Genomic DNA, 18865 nt, shown 5'->3' on the forward strand with positions numbered 1-18865 from the left:
TCCTTAACAGTCAAAATATATGGAGATAGTGGCTAACCGGCCAACATTGTGTAAGTACAGGGTGAGGCAGCATAACTTCCTTTTTTAAAATGCACACCCTTCAGTTGGTTGAAGACGTAGCAGAGCGCTAGTGATCTCGTTCGAGAGGCAGGAGTATAAAGTTTTGTCCTGTCACAGTTCAGTTGCCATCATGCGTTCAAACAGTGAGGAGCGTGCTTTTGCCGTTGAGGCCTACTTTTCGAGCGGATTTGGGAGTGGCCGGCCCGCTCTCCAGATTTGGCCCCTTGTGATTTTTTTCTATGGGGTTTTTGAAATCCCATGTTTATATGAACCGTCCAAGGACCCTACAAGATTTGAAGACCAACATCCAGGAAGAAATTGACAACGTAACAACTGCTATGCTGGCAAGAGTCATGACAAACGACAGAAATGGGTTTACTCAGTGAATGGAGAATGGAGAATGGAGGACGTCACCTACCTAAAGTTTTGTTTTACGTCACCTACGTAAAACAAAACTTTAGGTATGCGCCTACATTATAAAATAAATAGAAAAATTTCTGATTCATACAATGGGTTTTATTAAATTTTGAAAAAAGGAAGTTATGCTGCCTCACCCTGTATTTGAATTTAGATATTCATAAATATCCCCAGAAGGAATGAACTCTGAAATGGCTGCAACAGTGATATGGAAAACAACAATGTAAGGAAACTATAACATGAAGGAGTTGTAACATATCATTGGGACTGCAAAGTGAAAGAAATCAAAGCCCTCAAAATCTTCAGTATCAGAAAAAGAGAGAATTTCTGGGAAAGTAATCAAGAAAGCAACAGGCAGAGGACTCCAAACACATCTCAACATATTCTAGGAAAGGAGCATTATTCCAAATAGCCTATTGCCTGTTAAACCTCCAGGCACCGACATTTTACAAGTTCAAGTAGATGTTGCAATATCAAGGAAAGAAGATCTGGGTGTAAAAATGGGAGCCGAAGTATCAACTACTCTGTTAAACAATGGGAGAAGTATGTGAGTTGGGTGCAAGTACATGAAGGCAAAGTTGAAATGTTGCTTATTCTCAACATTCTCAAACTACATTTCTTTGGGAAGACAAAACATTCTTTTCATTCAGTCATGCCTCAGCTCATCCATTGGGAAGGAATGTTATGTGTCCCTGGACATCGCTGCTATCGTGGCTGACAAAAAATATATCCTTTCTGATTGACAGTAAGAATGTGGGCAGGGGAGCTTCATTTCCAGCCACCTCCATCTGTGAAGATGGGCTAAGAATAAAGTCCCCATCACCACCACTGCCATCTCTTGCCTTTGAAAAAATGCCAACAACCTGTCTTTCCAGTATAATACCCAAGCTCTGTTGTGTTTCCAGAAGAGTAACAGATTTGTTATGCTTCCAGAAGTTTTATCCCCAAGTGCTATGTACAAGCAAGCAAGGTAACAGTTGTAGGGAAAAAAACTTTTTTAATGAATTCTCACATGTTTAATTCTTATAAACTACTGAAAAGTCATAGTTAGCTCAAGAGAACATGTTGGGGCACTTGGAGTGAAATAAATAAATGATGTATCAAGTTACAAGTATGCATATTGAAATAAAGTAATTTAGCCAATATACCTCTGAAAACAAAAACAAAAATACAATAGAATACAATCTGAATTAAGCATATGCTGTGATTTGTGATCCACCTCTCAAACCTGTACAAAACTGAGTATAATTTTATTCGCATGAGCTCCCTTCTATTTATTAGCTGCACTACTAATAGCAAAACAGTGACACTCACTGCAACAGCTAAGAAATTACTACTATCCAAGTAACTGGTATACTATTACTACTACAGCATGGTGATATTGCAGCTATAGTATAAACAACATACTTCAGATGTATTAACAATGAACATTCATGCAAAGGTGAACAGGCATGTGGAGAGTTAATGGAACCAAAAAATTTACCCATGATCAAGATTACAAGATTTTAAAATATGCATTGAAGACTACAAAATTAGCAGAAAGGAAATGGCATGTGATTACCAGCCTATTAAGAGTGTGGTAAATCTTGTGAATATTTGCCAATGTTGATAGATGAGAGTTCAGCTGAAAATCTAGAAAGAAAGAAAAAACATTTTCTTAATTTGGTTATGAAACAGCTTTAAAACTTCTGCACCAAAATGGTAAATACAAGACTGGTACATTTAGTAAAGTAAACACTTTTTATATTGTCCTTTTATACAGAGCTTATTTTTTCTCCCATTCATTAGATTTCAGATATTTTCCAAACTATAAAACATAACAAATACAGATCACCAGCAAGAACTTCAACAAGCAGACTGACAAATTAAGGCTGAATTGAAGTCCCAATATTCCATTTAACCTCAATTTTGAGACAGACGAACATAGAATTAACATGTACCACAGGTTTGGTGAATTACGATGGAACTGAAATCCAACCAGTACTTCCTCTCTCAGTGTACAAACTGGGAGAAATGGAATTGGCCTTAACCAAGCATTTCTAAAGTATTACATATATGATTAATGTAAACACAGAACCATACAATAGATGTCATACAAACGTATTTAGAAGTACAATCCAACAACTGATAGAAACATGACTTTTCAGAAATATGAACTCTGGATTTCAAGAAGGCTGTTTTTACATATTGATGATTTAATCCACCGGCGTCAAATTCATTTTTTACCAAGGGCCACATAAGCCTTATGGTTACCTTCAAAGGGGCATTTGTAATTTTAAGACTATATAAATTATGTTGCCTTGACAGTGAAAGCTTCACAGGCCACATAAAATGACGTGGTGGGCCATGTGATTTAACCAATCTGATGCTATGATTTAACCAATTAGATACTACATCCCATGACTAGAAATGCTCAAGTGCTCATAAACTGCTGCAATCCTACCTGAAACTTCAAGTCATAGATAGCCAGAGCTAAACCTTCACAGGGCCACAAGCAACAGAAAAGTATAACACAGACCTAGATACTCCAGCTATGAAGCAAAGGTATCTAGCTGGGCCAGCATACTGGAGATCCATCCTGCGCAAAGCAAGCAGAACTATGGTGAATGTCAGTCTATAACAGACAGAGGTTTTTGCCAACACAATTGACTCCATAGTTTGAAAAGAATTCTACCCAATCTTTTAAAAGAGGCTTTCAAGATAGGTTAATGATGAAAACTCTGAAGGAAAAACTTTGCCATATAACTCCATATTTGAGTAGAATAAACCTTAGGTTCTTACTGTACATGGAAACATAACTGACAAACATTTCTAGACCTGTGTAGAGATAAAGGTACATTAAAAGTTTTCCAGGACTCCATTTAATACAACTGAAAGTGGTATCTCACCATGGCAAAGCAACACTGTAGCATCTTCCTGGATTAGCAGAAAATTCTGGTTTGCCTAACAGCAGTCATGGTGTCTTAACAAATTACATTATTTACTGGCAGGGTTGTTCAAAGGATTGCGCGCCAATTTTATTTTAAGATACGCTTTTGGTAGGATCAATGGTTTTATTTTTACTTTAGGCCTAGAGGTCACTTCCCCCCTATAAATGCCATCACATTATTTTGTAAGAGGATATTTTCCTTGGTTCTCTTGAGCTCTCAAAACATACAAAACATAGAAGTAATGTAAGACATTTTCCATCTTCAGTAACATAAAGTTAATTTTAGCATTACAAAAAATGACATGGCATGAACAAGCCTCACTGCATGCTGATACAATTCTGGCACCTGTCTAATCCTTATAAGTATACAGACAAGATAGTACTCAGTTAGAATGATCACTCAAATTATGGCTGATGTCACAGAGGAGAAAAATGCCATGAAGTTCTGAGTTAAACTGTTCTATAGAATTAATAGGTTCTCTTTCTGTATGGCTACAATCAGCCTACTGTGGTTTTAAGAAACTACTGATTTAAGTTACATTCATTACTGGGAATGCTGTATTACTGAGAACCAGACAATTTCTGAACTAAAGAAACACCACAGAAAGAAGGATATGTGTGTCAAACCTTTTTTGGAACATTTCCACAAAAAGAACTAAACTTTTCATGTTCATTTTAAAACGATTTTGCTCCTACTAAAGACAGCTTTCCTCAAACTCATTCTAATAAAACTAAAATATAACAGAACTCAGACTACTCAAAAAGATAGTCATATTATTCTAGTTTCAATATGTAAGGGAAACATGAAGGAGGGATCTATGAGAACTTTCAACTGATTCACTTTGGTAAGTTCAAGTCATGCCTTCAATGCATCTAATGTGATGGACTGAAATCCACAAAAACTCATGTTAGAATGAGTTCATCTCAAAAGTTAAACTTTGCGCTACGTTTTTTCACACAAAGCAGCTAGTACTTGACATGTGATGTTACATACATTCAAGCTAGACTCCTTATGTGACCAGTAATATTTTACACAGAGCAATCTAAAAGCATCCAGCTTCAATTAATAAGAGATTACATATTCCATAGCTAAATACAAAGATCAAACAAAATGTTGATACGTCAGATGGGCTGCAGCTAAGACTAAGATGGGCAATCTCCCATGATACGTAAAGCAGAGGGTCAGGGGTCATTTTTTTTTAGTCCTGTGGACTGCCAACAGGTTATACTGGAGATCTAGAAGTGACATCATGAAACTTTCAGCTCCAGTTTGGGGCCAATTTCCAGTTGTTTCATGATGGGTAAGCAGAAAGATATCAACCACCACATTTCAGGGAGGTTTTGAGATTTTCAAGAAAAAAATAACACACAAACCCCAAGGTCTGTCTGGAAGTTTAGGGGTATTTGGAGTGGCTTGGGTAAATCTCAAAAATGTGACCGAAGACCTTCTCCATCCCTGGTGTAGAACCATTTCATTTCATATCAGAACCCCTCCAATGACATCAAAGTTTGGTTTCAGAATGCTCTCCAACCGGACCAGTGGTTCTCAACTGGTGGGTTCCCAGATATTTTGGCCTTCAATTCCCAGAAATCCTAACAGTTGGTAAACTAGCTGAGATTTCTGGGAGTTGTAAGCCAAAAAACCTGGGGACCCACAGGTTAAGAATCATTGAACTAGACCCGTGATTACTTGACTTCTAAACAATGGTAAGCAGAATTTTATTTCAACAATATTTTGACTTTTATTTAAATGAAATGTATCATCAGTTTATTTTGCTGTTTTAATTATTTAAACTGCTGCAAATAATTGTAGATGGGAAAACAGGATGAAATATGCTGTAATAGATATGTGTTCACGTGTGTCTTCTATCTGTTATAGCTTCAAGTAAAAGAACACAAACATCTGAAATCAGGCAGGCATATGAAGTTAACCCAGAAGATGTGTATCTTAGCTTTATTTTCGGAAGATTGCTCAATACTATACCTAGCAATATCACAATGAGCGACACTGAAATTGAGACATGTGTATTGCACATACTGTACATCTTACATCCAGACTTTGCAGAAGTCAATGTATTAGGCAAAATCTATATTCACTGAAATGGAGAACACTTCTGTGGCCTTCTAAAATACTTTCCATTTTCCACAATCTCGCCAAAACTTACAGTGCTCTTCCTGTGTTTCACAATTAGGAATGCCATATACGTGATTCATTTTAAATTTATATCTTGCCTTTCTATTAAAAAAGAGATCAAGACTACAAACAATAAAATACAAGATAAAATATGCAATTATAATTTTAAAAATCACTTATAATGTCAATGGTTTTTTAAAAATACTGTAAAAAATATCAATTAGCGATTATTTCAACAAAACTACAGTAATTTTATAGGCCAAAAGCTCATCCAACTAAGGACAACCCTGCCTTTTAGCAGGACATGAGAGCTTGATCTCTCTTAGCAAGGATATTATTCAGTGCTTGGAAGCAGGCACAAGAAACCCTCTCTTGTATTCCTATCAAACATCATGATACAGATAGAAAGGCCTCTACCAAGAATTGTATACCTAGGTAGGTTCTCATGGTAGAATGAAGTCTTTCAAAACCCTGCTGCCCAGTAAAGTAAGACTTTAAAGCCCACAACACACTCGTGAAGTATCAAACATTTTAATTAAGTGTAAATCATAAAACGAAGTTCCTTTATCAGTAGTCTAATGCGAGGTTAGTTTTGCCATTTCTGATCAGGCTTATCATACCCATTCTGCTTCTCATCTGTGCTAAATCTTAAGGTGACCAGCCAGGGACATTTTTCTAAACAAGGTAAACTGGTTCCTTTTTTCTGAATACATTTAAAACAAAAACCTTTCTTTGGATTCATAGTAAAGCTTTGCTTTCATGCTGGAAATATTTTGCTGCCAATTAATAGACTCTCACTTGTCATCTGAACAACACTAGCTAAAATACCAAGTGTATAGCCCAAAGACCATCTAGAGGGGAAAGAGACTTCCAGAAAAGACCAATGATTTGACCCAGGGGGAGGAAAGAGTGTTAAATACATTTGGCTGGCGTGATTTTTAAGAATTCTACTCTTCCGTTGCAGTTGTTAGAGAGGCAGCATGGTGTCATGGTTTGAGCAGTGGACTAGAACTCTGGAGACCAAGGTTTAGATCCCACTCAACCATGAAAACCCACTGGGTGACTTTGGGCCAGTCATATACTCTTAGCCTCAGAAGAAGGTGAAGGGGGACCACTCTCTGAACAAAACTTGGTGCTCTGTCTGCCTTAAAGTCATCGTAAATGGGAAACAACATGAAGACACACAACAAATTGCAGTTGCTGCTGGATCCCATATAAAATGGGCAGTGGTCTTGACCCTAATTTTCTAAGTATCATTGTCATAATGACATTTATTCCACCTGTTGTCAAGTTTTGCAACCCTCTACGCTATATTCCACCCCTTTCATGAGTTCCCCACAAGAAACCTTTGTGAAGAAAGGTTCAAGAAAGTCCCACTGTATGAGTGGCCTTCTGCTAACCTATGTTTTGTGTAGAACTCATATACGTTAAATCAAATGCAAAGGAATACAAGATTACAAGAAATAAGGATGCTTATTAAGACTTTCTGTAAAGAAAGATAAATGTAACAGATGTTTTATTTAATTAAAGAAGTTTTGTTTTATACTGATCTTCCACGGGATTTGTTCCAAGGAAAGCTCTGTAAGATGACAGTCAAAGTCCTTCAATATTAAACAGGTCTTATTCTATACCAAGACTGAATAGCACTACAACATCAAATCAAGGTGGCAATAGCAAATCTAGAAAACTTTATTTGGACACAAGAACTATTACCTGTAATTGCTGTATAGTGTTAATTACATACAAAGTATTTAAGTCCTAACCATGAAGCCCAATGTTAAGTGTTCCTTTGCTGTCTGTAGAGTTTGTTTGTTTTGTTTTACTCACCAGCACTCTTACTCTCTTTGTATTTCAAGAGCAGGTTGTTAAGAAAAAGAATTACAGAAGCAGCATTGATTTAAAAGCATGTGTTTTAAAAATACAAACTTAGCTGATCATGACATATAAAGCATAACGTCAATGATATTAATCTATTTCTATGAAAAATACTGGGGGATGAACTAAATAACGTTAACTTTACAAAGAACTGTCTGTTGTAATGCCAACCAAAATCATTCCATCTTTTTTAATCATTTGTGCCTTAGAACAATACTCAAAAAAGAATTTGGCCAGGGTGACACGTTTCAACACATGTTCAATTTTTTCTTTTCCTGAGGGAACAGGGAGTCATTTTCTAAATGAACTCCATCTTCGTTGTTTAAGAATTTGGTACAAGTAAATATTTAGTACAACTTTAAAAAAAATGAGATGCTTCACACCCCCAGAACAGATTAAAAATACTGAAGAGTCTCTTTTTGAAAGAACCGCTGAGTCATAGGTTTGAAGGTATGGCATAGTCACTATTTCACAGTGATTTACCTTAAATCAATTATGGAAGAAGAAGGAAGCTAATGGACTCCAATATATTTTACAAGAAAGCTGATTTTAAAAGAAAATGATTCCAAACTGGCTTGCATATTCACAGCCATGTTTTGAAGTTCTATCTTCTACATATCCATTCAGTAACAAGTTCTACTGAATTCATTGAATTATCTAGTATACACAATTGAAACCTTTGAAGATTCTAGATTTCCTCAGATAGACATAAGCTGCACTAAATTCAGTGAAAGTTGCTTCTGACTAGGTATGTATATAATGACTACATTACAAGATTGAGATTTTGAAATAACTGAGACCACACCTTGCACATGAGCACCACTACAACCTCAGTGACCTTCCCTGACAACCAATGCTATTGTTAATGGTTGCTTAGAATACAGGATCCTTGCATGTGCATGAAAAGGTAAGTAAATACATCTGCATTCAAGCACACAGAGAAGCGGAGATCCAGGGCAAGATTCTCCATGAGAACATGAGTGTTGATTTAGGGTGAGAAAGAGTACTTGGGCTGCTACTTGGGGCGGAAAAGAAGAAGAGATGGGAGAATCAAACTGCTGGCAGAGAATGGAGGCAACGATTACTATACCTGTTTTGAAATAGGTTTTTGTTGGTGTAAAAAATACAGCTTCAAAATAAGTGCTTTGGCAACTGGGACTCAAAATAGGCCTCTGCTTTGTATTCTGTGTTCTAGGCAGGCTATTTTTTTCTTTCTAACTAGCCACAAATTCTGTGGCAACCATTTGGTGGCGGCACCACTTTCTCAATCTACTATTCTATCCACAGGTCTAAAGAAGCTGCACCCCGTTGTATACTTATTCAGAGAAGCTGCACCCCTTTGTATACTTACTCAGAGGCTGCTAACACAAAGCTCAATTGGAATTATCTTAGTGTTGCAGAAGAATTTAAAAATTGTACTAATGACCCTAACAAAAAAACTTCCATTAATTTTGATTTGCTTACTCAGTCTAAAAAAATCCCTTTTCTGTTAAATATGTAATTTCAGATACTGCTTGTGGGTTTTCTTAACTTTATGGTGGCTTCCTTCACATTTAACATTAGGAAACCAACATTACTTAGAAACCATTTTAACCTAACTGCTGTACTTTTTACAGACAGCAAATGGACATGTTGGAAAATATAAGATTTCATACTACAAGCTCAAGGAATTTTTGGAAACATCACAAAGACTTTCTATGCGGCTGGCCTTCAGTAGCTTGAGAAGAGCCCCTTGTTTTCAATCTTGGCTTCTAAACATAAAAAATCCTAAAGCTTTTATCACAGAAGAAACTGAAGGGAGTTTAGTTATAATGTCACTGGGTTGGTGTAGTTTGTACTTGCATCATAACTGAAAGACAGTAACAAGGAGAAAACAAACTTACTGGGAACCAGATTGTTCTGTTCCACATAGAAACAAAGAGCTTTGCCCTTACAGCATGAAAGCCCATGTATGCATATTTACATTTGCAGAAAAATTAAACTGTGCCTGTAAATTAACTAATCTTCACCAGAAGAAGAAGGCAAGACACAGACTGAAGGTCAAAGATGCTATCAATCTGAAGATTCATTAAAGTCATGAGATAAATTTTCCAAAGCAATGTTCAAGGTTGAGGAACTACTCTTAGATCTTAAAAGAACAATAGTGATGTAGATAATGCAGCCATGTATATAAAACTTTTAAAGTTCCATCTGGGTGAACAAACAGGCTAATAAAAGGAGTAAAAGATAATATGGTCCCTCTCATGATGGTACACTTGGTAGACGGTATCTTTTAATATTAGCCTTTTAACAGATTAGTGATTTGAATTCTGATGATCATTGTGGAGAAGCAGGACAGCTATCTTACTCTTTAAGTACAGACCCACAAGAACGATTTTAAAAAGGTTTGGCCTTTCTGAACACATATGAACAGAGTCATTACATGGTGTTCCTCTCCAAATGTTAGCCCAGGTAGATGCAATGGTCAGGAGTTCTTACTTCAGCTGATCTGCCAGCTGAGCCCCTTCCTAGATTTGGAGGACCTGAATATTGTAGTGAATGCACTGGTAACCTCAAGGTTGGACTTCTGCTATGCGTTTTACATTGGGCAACCTTTGTACCAAATTCAGAAACTCCAACTGTGTTCAAAATACTGCAGCCAGATTGGTTATGGGAACATCCAGGAGTGAACATATTACATTTTTCCTAAAGTCATTCCACTGGCTGCCAATTAGTTTCCTGGCAATGTACAAGGTGTTGATTTTGACCTTTAAAGCCCTACATGGTTTGGGTCCAGGTTACCTACAGGATCACCTTCTCCCACCTTGAGCCACGAGAAGATATGGGTAAGAAATAAAACTATTATTATGAGGAGTAGCTTAAAGAGCTGGGTCTGTTTAGCCTACAGAAGTGAACGTTGAGAAGAAACATGATGGCGTCCTTGGGCAAGGATTTCTAGAGTTGAGGGGCAGCCACCGAGAAGGTCCTCTCTTGGTCCCACCAATTGAGCTTGGGATAGGAGTGGGACCAAGAGAAGGGCCTCTTCTGAAGGTTTCAGGGACCAAGCAGGTTCATACAAGGGGATGCGGTCGGCCAAATATCCTGGACCTGAACCGTCTAAAGCAGTAGTTCTCAACCCAGGTGTTTTGGCCTACAATTTCCAGAAATCCCAGCCAGTTTACCAGCTATTAGGATTTCTGAGAGTTGAAGGCCAAAACATCTGGGGATTCACAGGTTGAGAACTACTGGTCTAGGTTTTAAAGCACTTTGAATTGTGCCCAGAAACAGACTGGCAGCCAGTGGAACTGCTGCAACCGGGAGATTGTCTGTTCCTTGTAGCCAGCCGCAGTGAGCAACTTGACTGCATATCTTTGGATCAGCTGAAGTTTCAGAGCACTCTTCAGAGGCATCCCCACATAGTGTGTGTTACAGTAATCCAGATGGGATGTAACTAAAGTGTGTACCACAGTGACCAGATCTAGCTTCTCAAGGAACGAACATAATTGGAGCACAAGCTTTAATTGTGCAAAGGCCCTCTTGGCCACCTCAGACACCTAGGCCAGGTTCAGCACCAAGTCCAGGGGGACCCCCAAACTGCGAAACTGTATCTTCAGAGGGAGTGAGACCCCATCCAGCACAAGCTGGATCCCTACTTCCTGGTCTGCCTTCCAACTGACCAGGAGAACCTCTATCTTGTCCGTATTAAGTTTCCATTTGTTTGCCCTCATCCAGTCCATTACTGATGACAGACACTGGTTTGGGATCAGGACAGCTTCCATGGCTTTAGATGGAAAGGAGTAGCAGAGTTGGGTGTCATCCTCATACAGGTGGCACCGTACTCCAAAACTCCGGATGACCTCTCCCAGCGGTTTCATGAATATGTTAAACATTCAGAAGGAATGTGAAAACTTGGCTTTGGATCAAGCTTTCAAAGAACAGTGCAGTGCAATAACAGATATGGAATATTTACAATAATTATTGAACAGCCTTGGACTACAATTATGGATGGCATGGTTTTATATTGAATGTAATGTTTTTAAATGTTTAATATGTTTTAATTTCAATGTTTATTGGAATTGCACGTGTTCTAAGGCATTGAATAATTGCCTATATGTAAGTAGCCTTGAGTCCCCTTTGAAGTAGAGGCGGGGTGTAAAGAGGATAAAAATTAAATAAATAAATAGCATGGGGGACAAAACAGAACCCTGATGAACCCCACAGGTCAACAGCCGGGGCTTCAAACAGGAGTCCCCCAGCACCACCTTCTGTTTACGGCCTTCCAGGTAGGAACAGAGTCACTGCAAGATTGTGCCTCCCAGTCCCATACCAGCGAGATGACCCAGAAGGATACCATGGTCGATGGTATCAAAAGCCGCTGAGAGATCCAGGACAACCAACAGGGACACACTCCCCCTGCTTGGCTCTCTGCGGAGGTTATTTCTACCCCGCCTGTCTTGAACTCGAAGGTGACTCTAGGAGGATTTATAACATAGGCAGCTATTCAATGCCATTAAAACAATGTAAAATTACAATAAACATTTAAAGCCCAGTTATAAAATGCATACATTAAAACCTTTAAAACATATAAAACCACTACCTTCCCAATTAGCTTTATCGTCCAAAAACATTGTCTAAGACGTTCCAGTATTTGATTTCACAAAGTTCTGTATTTATCTATTGCACTAGGTTTCCAAAAGCTTGTTCAAAAAGCCATGTTTTCACTTTTCTGTGGAAGGTCAGGTGGGAAGGGGCTAATCTAATATCCTTAGGTTAACAACCAAAGCTGTCTCTGTTCCAAAACCAGGCCTGAAACCAGATTGAATTGGGTTGCTGTGAGTTTTCCAGGCTGTATGGCCATGTTTCAGAAGCATTCCCTCCTGATGTTTCACCAGCATCTATGGCAGGCATCCTCAGAGATTGTGAGGTCTCTTGGCCACCTTGATTAGCACTGAAAGGCCTTAGAGCTTCAAATCCTGGTTGCTTCCTGTTTGGGGAAATCTTTTGTTAGGAGGTGGTTAGCTGGCCCTGATTGTTTCTTGTCTGGAATTCGTTGTTCTTTATTTAGTTGTATAGAGTTTTTTTTAATGCTGGTAGCCAGATTTTGTGCATTGTCACAGTTCTGCCCAGATTACCTGTCCGAACGTATCTCCGGTTACGAATCATCACGAAACTTAAGATCATCAGGAGAGGCCCTGCTCTCGATCCCACCACTTTCACAAACACGGCTGGTGGGGACGAGAGACAGGGCCTTCTCGGCAGTGCCCCCCCCCCCCCCCCGTCTATGGAACTCTCTCCCTAAGGACATCAGGTTGGCCACCTCCCTCCTGTCCTTTAGAAGACAATTGAAGACTTTGCTCTGGGACCAGGCGTTCGATTAGTAGACAGTGGCAACTGGAAAGAAAACCTAAGGTATTTGCAACTTTGGATTTACCCGACTTGGATTTGGTTTTAATTGGCATGTTTAATTTATAGTTTAATGAATTGTAAAATGTGATTCTAATGATTTTTAATGTTTTAAATGTAATTTTCTATTGTTAATATGCTAATAGCATCATATGATGCTTATCTGAGGCTGCCCTGAGTCCCCCTTGGGGTGTGAAGGGCAAGGTAGAAATGCATGGAATAAATAAATAAATAAATAAATAAATTCCCTCCTTTCTATTGAAATTATCCAGATTGAAATGGATCTGGTTTTCGTAGGAGCCTGAAAACATGGCTTTTCGAGTTGGCCTTCAACTGAGTGCTATATCACTGGAAATGATGACTGGAATGGACTACGAATATGAAACTGACTATGACCCCATGATATGACGAAGCGGATTTTTAGTATAAGTTTTTGTTCGTAGTAGTAGATTGTTGTGTACTGTCCTGATTTATTGTAAACTGTCTTTTCTATGTTGTTGTTCACCGCTACGAGTCGCCCTAGGGCTGAGAGCGGCGGTTAATAAATGCAGGAAATAAATAAATAATAAATAAATAGATAATCAGTTTCAACCAGAAATCCCTCGAGTTGGAGGCCACCACATGCTCCACTTTACGCAGAAAGGGGAGGTTGGACACTGGCTGACAGTTGTTCATTACAGAGCGGTGGCTTTTAAAAATATTGGTCTCCCAACTGCCTCGTCCTTCTTTTGGAGGTGAATAAACAGAGGCCGGGTGGCCATCTGTCAGCGGTGGTTTGATTTTGCAGTACATGTGAAAAAGATCTTGGGATCCTCGTGGACAACAAGTTAAACATGAGCCAACAATGTGAAGTGGTGGGGGGGAAAGCCAATGGGATTTTAGCCTGCATCAATAGGAGTTTAGTGTCTAGATCAGGGGTCCACAAACTTTTTAAACAGAGGGCCAGGTCACAGTCCCTCAAACTGTTGAAGGTCCGGATTATAATTTGAAAAAACATGAATGAATCCTTATGCACAGTGCACATATCTTACTGGTAGTGCAAAAACACTTTAAAAGAATACAATAATTAAAATAAAGAACAATTTTAACAAATATTAACTTACTAGTATTTCAATGGAAAGTGTGGGTCTGCTTTTGGCTGATGAGATAGGATTGTTGTTGTTGTGTGCTTTCAAGTCCTTTCAGACTTAGGTTGACCCTGAGCGAGGGCCGGGTAAATGACCTTGGAGGGCCGTATCTGGCCCCCGGGCCATAGTTTGAGGACCCCTGGTCTAGATCCAGGGAAGTCATGCTCCCCCTCTATTCTGCCTTGGTTAGACCACACTAGGAATATTGTGTCCAATTCTGGGCACAATTGAAGAGAGATATTGACAAGCTGAAATGTATCTAGAGGAGGGCGACTAAAATGATCCACGGTCTGGAGAACAAGCCCGATGAGGAGCAGCTTAAAGAGCTGGGCATGTTTAGCCTTAAGAAGAGAAGGCTGAGAGGAGACATGATAGTCATGTATATGTGAGAGGAAGACGTAGGGGGGAGGGAGCAAGCTTGTTTTCTTCTGCCCTGGAGACTAGGACATGGAGCAATGGCTTCAAACTACAAGAAAGAAGATTCCATCTGAATATTAGGAAGAACTTCCTGACTGTGAGAGCCATTCACCAGTGGAACTCTCTGACCCGGAGTTTGGTGGAGGCTCCTTCTTTGGAAGCTTTTAAACAGAGGCTGGATGGCCATCTGTCAGAACTTCCTGACTGTGAGAGCCGTTCAGCAGTGGAACTCTCTGCCCCGGAGTGTGGTGGAGGCTTCTTCTTTGGAAGCTTTTAAACAGAGGCTTGATGGCAATCTGTCGAGGGTCCTTTGAATGCAATTTTGTTTATTTCTCTGTCTCTCTATGAGTTCTCCCTTAGAAACAGTTCTGCCCCTTTATCTTACCCTGAGTTTTTAAATCATTTTATGTACATGCGGCCCACTCTCTGTCATTATGTTTGGTTTTTATGTTTTGTGTATATTGTTCATATGTTCTGATGTTTTTACTTTATTGTTATGTTGTTTATTTTATTGCAATGTGTATTTTTGTATTGTAATTTGTTTTTCGGGCTTGGCCCCATGTAAGCCACTCCAAGTCCCCGTTGGGGGAGATGGCAGTGGGGTATAAATAAAGATTATTATTATTATTATTATTATTATTATTATTACTACTACTACTACTACTAGCCGTCCCCTGCCATGCGTTGCTGTGGCCCAGTCTGGTGATCTGGAAAATAAAGTAATGAGAAAGTGTTGGTTTCTAATATATGTAATGTCTTGATGCTTGTGTGTAAACAATATTTCTTTCTGTTTCTTTGCCAGTGTTCATGTGGAGTTGTCTGGTTTGCCCACTCTGGAACACACAACATATCATCGTCCTTCTTTAGGGATCCCTTTCAAATCTTTGATACTGCATCAGTCATATACATATATGTGTGTGTGTGAATGGCTAAATGGCTCTTTGTCAAGAGGGCTTTATGTTTTCTTGCCCTGGTGAAGGGAATTGGACTGGATGGCCTTAAGGCAGCCTTTCTCAACCTGGGGTTTGGGACCCTTGGAGGGGGTTGCAAGGGAGCATCAGAAGGGTCGCCAAAGACCACCAGAAAACACAGCATTTTCTGTTGGTCATGAGGGTTCTGTGTGGGATGTTTGGCCCAATTGTTGTAGGTGTGGTTCAGAATGCTCCTTGATTGTAAGTGAACTATAAATCCCAGTAACTACAATTCCCAAATGTCAAGGCCTATTTCCCCCAAACTCCATCTGTGTTTATATTTGGGCATGTTAAGTATTCGTGCTAAGTTTGGTCCAGATTCATCATTGTTTTGAGTCCACAGTGCTCTCTGGATGTAGGTGAACTACAACTCCAAAACTCAAGGTGAATACCCACCAAACCCTTCCAGTATTTTCTGTTGGTCATGGGAGGACTGTGTGCCAAGTTTTGTTCAATTCCATCATTGGTGGAGTTCAGAATGCTCTTTGATTGTAGGTGAACTATTAATCCCAGCAACTACAACTCCTAAATGTCAAAATCTATTTCCCCCAAACTCCACCCATGTTCACATTGAACATATTGATTACTGGTGCCATGTATAAATATGTGAGAGGAAGCTACAGGGAGGAGGGAGCAAGCTTGTTTTCTGCTTCCTTGGAGACTAGGATGCGGAACAATGGCTTCAAACTACAAGAGAGGAGATTCCATCTGAACACGAGGAAGAACTTCCTGACTGTGAGAGCCGTTCAGCAGTGAAACTCTCTGCCCCGGAATGTGGTGGAGGCTCCTTCTTTGGAAGCTTTTAAACAGGGGCTGAATGGCCATCTGTCAGGGGTGATTTGAATGCAACATTCCTGCTTCTTGGCAGGGGTTGGACTGGATGGCCCATGAAGTCTCTTCCAACTCTTTGATTCTATAATTCTATGTTGACATTGAGCATATTGAGTATTGGTGCCCACCAAACCTTTCTAGTGTTGTCTGTTGGTCAGGGGAGTCCTGTGTGCCAAGTTTGGTTCAATTCCATCGTTGGTGGAGTTCAGAATGCTCTTTGATTATAGGTGAACTATAAATCCCAGAAACTACAACTCCCAAATGACAAAATCATAATGTTTTGAGTGATGGTCACTCCTTGTGTTGTGAGATGTTTTGTTGCCAAATTTGGTGTGATTTCGTTCATTGGTTCTTTTGTTTTTAAGGTACTCATTACGCACAGAGCATTTATAGATAGATAGATAGATAGATAGATAGATAGACAGATAGATAGATAGATAATTATTATGCCTCCATTTACTGTATACTTCGTTTGAAAAATAATTCATGGATCTTATCTGGATGAGCCAACAATGTGATGTGGCGGCAAAAAAAGGCAATGGGATTTTGGCCTGCATCAATAGGAGCATAGTGTCTAGATCTAGGGAAGTAATGCTACCCCTCTATTCTGCTTTGGTTAGACCACATCTGGAATATTGTGTCCAATTCTGGGCACCACAATTCAAGAGAGATATTGACAAGCTGGAATGTGTCCAGAGGAGGGCAACTAAAACGATCACGGGTCTGGAGAACAAGCCCTATGAGGAGCGGCCTAAGGAGCTGGGCATGTTTAGCCTGAAGAAGAGAAGGCTGAGAGGAGATATGATAGCCATGTATAAATATGTGAGAGGAAGCCACAGGGAGGAGGGAGCAAGCTTGTTTTCTGCTTTCTTGGAGACTAGGACCAGAACAATGGCTTCAAACTACAAGAAAGGAGATTCCATCTGAACATGAGGATGAACTTCCTGACTGTGAGAGCCGTTCAGCAGTGGAACTCTCTGCCCCGGAATGTGGTGGAGGCTCCTTCTTTGGAAGCTTTTAAACAGAGGCTGAATGGCCATCTGTCAGGGGTGATTTGAATGTAATATTCCTGCTTCTTGGCAGGGGTTGGACTGGATGGCACATGAGGTCTCTTCCAACTCTTTGATTCTATGATTCTATGTTCACATTGAGCATATTGAGTATTGCTGCCCACCAAACCCTTCTAGTGTTGTCTGTTGGTCAGGGGAGTCCTGTGTGCAAAGTTTGGTTCAATTCCATCGTTGGTGGGGTTCAAAATGCTCTTTGATTATAGGTGAACTATACATCCAAGAAAGTACAACTCTTAAATGACAAAATCATCTATTTTGAGTGATGGTCTCTCCTTGTGTTGTGAGATGTTTTGTTTCCAAATTTGGTGTGATTTCGTTCATTGGTTCTTTTGTTTTTAAGGTACTCATTACGCACAGAGCATTGATAGATAGATAGATAGATAGATAGATAGATAGATAGGTTATTATTATGCTTCTTGGCAGGGGGTTGGACTGGATGGCCCATGAGGTCTCTTCCAACTCTAGGATTCTATGATTGTGCTTTTCCTGCGTGGCAGAAGGGGGTTGGGCTGGATGGCCCAAGTATGGCCTCTTGGATTTCGACAGGATCATTGGAGTGGGGTTCGCTGTCATGGGGGCGGAGGGGAGAGGAAAAAGGACAGGGAAAGAGGAGGAGGGGGTGGGATGACAGTTGGGTGTGCAATGCATTCTGGGAGTTGTAGTGCGCAGCCCAGTAAGACTACGCGCAAGAGCAGGGAGCCGAGGACTCAAACTCCCACAATGCAGCGGAGAGAGAGAGAGAGAGAGAAGCAGAGCGAAGGGGAAGCAGAGGGGTGTTCCTTTCTCCCTCCCCCCCCCCCCGCCAGAGTGGGCAGAAAAGGCGACGGAAGGGGAGGCTTGAGGGAGGCCCACACACACACACACACACACACGCCCCCTTCCTGCGCCGCCGAACAAAGCGGGGCCAACTGCGTCACAGTTCCCTCAGAGTCCCACCGAGGGCTCTTTCCCTCACAAACCGATGGCTTCCTCCTTTCCCCACCCCTTCCACATCCCCTCTTCCCCTCCTCCCGCCTCCACTCCGCTTCCTTCGCCGAGCTCCCCACTTACTGACAGCGGCGGCATCCGAGTGCATTTTCGTGCCGCCCTCGAGCGAGCCCCCGCGCCCACAGCGCTCCGGCCGGCTCCCTCAAGCGTTCCGCTCGCTGCTCTCCCGAACGCCGTCCCGCCCCGCCCACTCCCGGCTTCCATTGGACGACGCTGCTTTTCCCCGCCGCCGCGATACGACGCCTCGCCCGCCACTCCTCAGGCCACGCCCTTCACGCTTCGCCCATTGGTTGAGCGCTCTACAAAGGGAAGCCACCTGCTCCGCGCTCGCCATTGGGCCGCGGCGGCCGCCAATCACCGTACCTTCAGCGCGTGCGGAGGAGCGATCCTAACAGCGGTGTGGTCGCTGAGGTTGAGGGGGGGCGTGGCGAGTTCGAGGCCACGCCCTCCTTGGGAGGCGATTGGCTTAAAAGGTCGGTGATGGTATTAAAAGGGGGCGGGGCGTTTGGGTAAACAGCTGCCGCTTGTCATTAAGGGAAATGAGTGATGCGAAGGGTGGACAAGGCATTGGATGATAGGGTTGTTGTAGGTTTTTTCGGGCTATATGGCCATGTTCTAGAGGCATTTTCTCCTGACTCTTCACCTACATCTATGGCAAGCATCCT

The 18865-nt window shown here is 40.9% G+C and overlaps 1 protein-coding gene across 4 annotated transcripts in view; it reads right to left on the reverse strand.

Annotated features, from left to right (window-relative positions):
• Positions 1-18381, reverse strand: part of DCUN1D4 (defective in cullin neddylation 1 domain containing 4) — a 32202-nt gene extending 13821 nt beyond the window's left edge. For 2 of the 4 annotated variants that reach the window (XM_067468769.1, XM_067468770.1), the window contains exon 1: positions 2043-2109. Coding sequence is in view for 1 of the 4 variants with exons in the window: in XM_060778515.2 (XP_060634498.1) it covers positions 2039-2109; positions 18264-18288 (96 nt within the window). In the remaining 3 variants the exon portion in view is untranslated. Of the gene's footprint in view, positions 1-2038; positions 2110-18263 lie in introns of those variants that run through there. The other 2 variants (XM_060778515.2, XM_060778516.2) reach the window with 2 other exon arrangements.
• Between the last annotated feature and the right edge of the window lie 484 nt (positions 18382-18865).

The sequence above is a fragment of the Anolis sagrei genome, chromosome 5, assembly GCF_037176765.1.
Source record: "Anolis sagrei isolate rAnoSag1 chromosome 5, rAnoSag1.mat, whole genome shotgun sequence".
NCBI lineage: Eukaryota > Metazoa > Chordata > Lepidosauria > Squamata > Dactyloidae > Anolis > Anolis sagrei.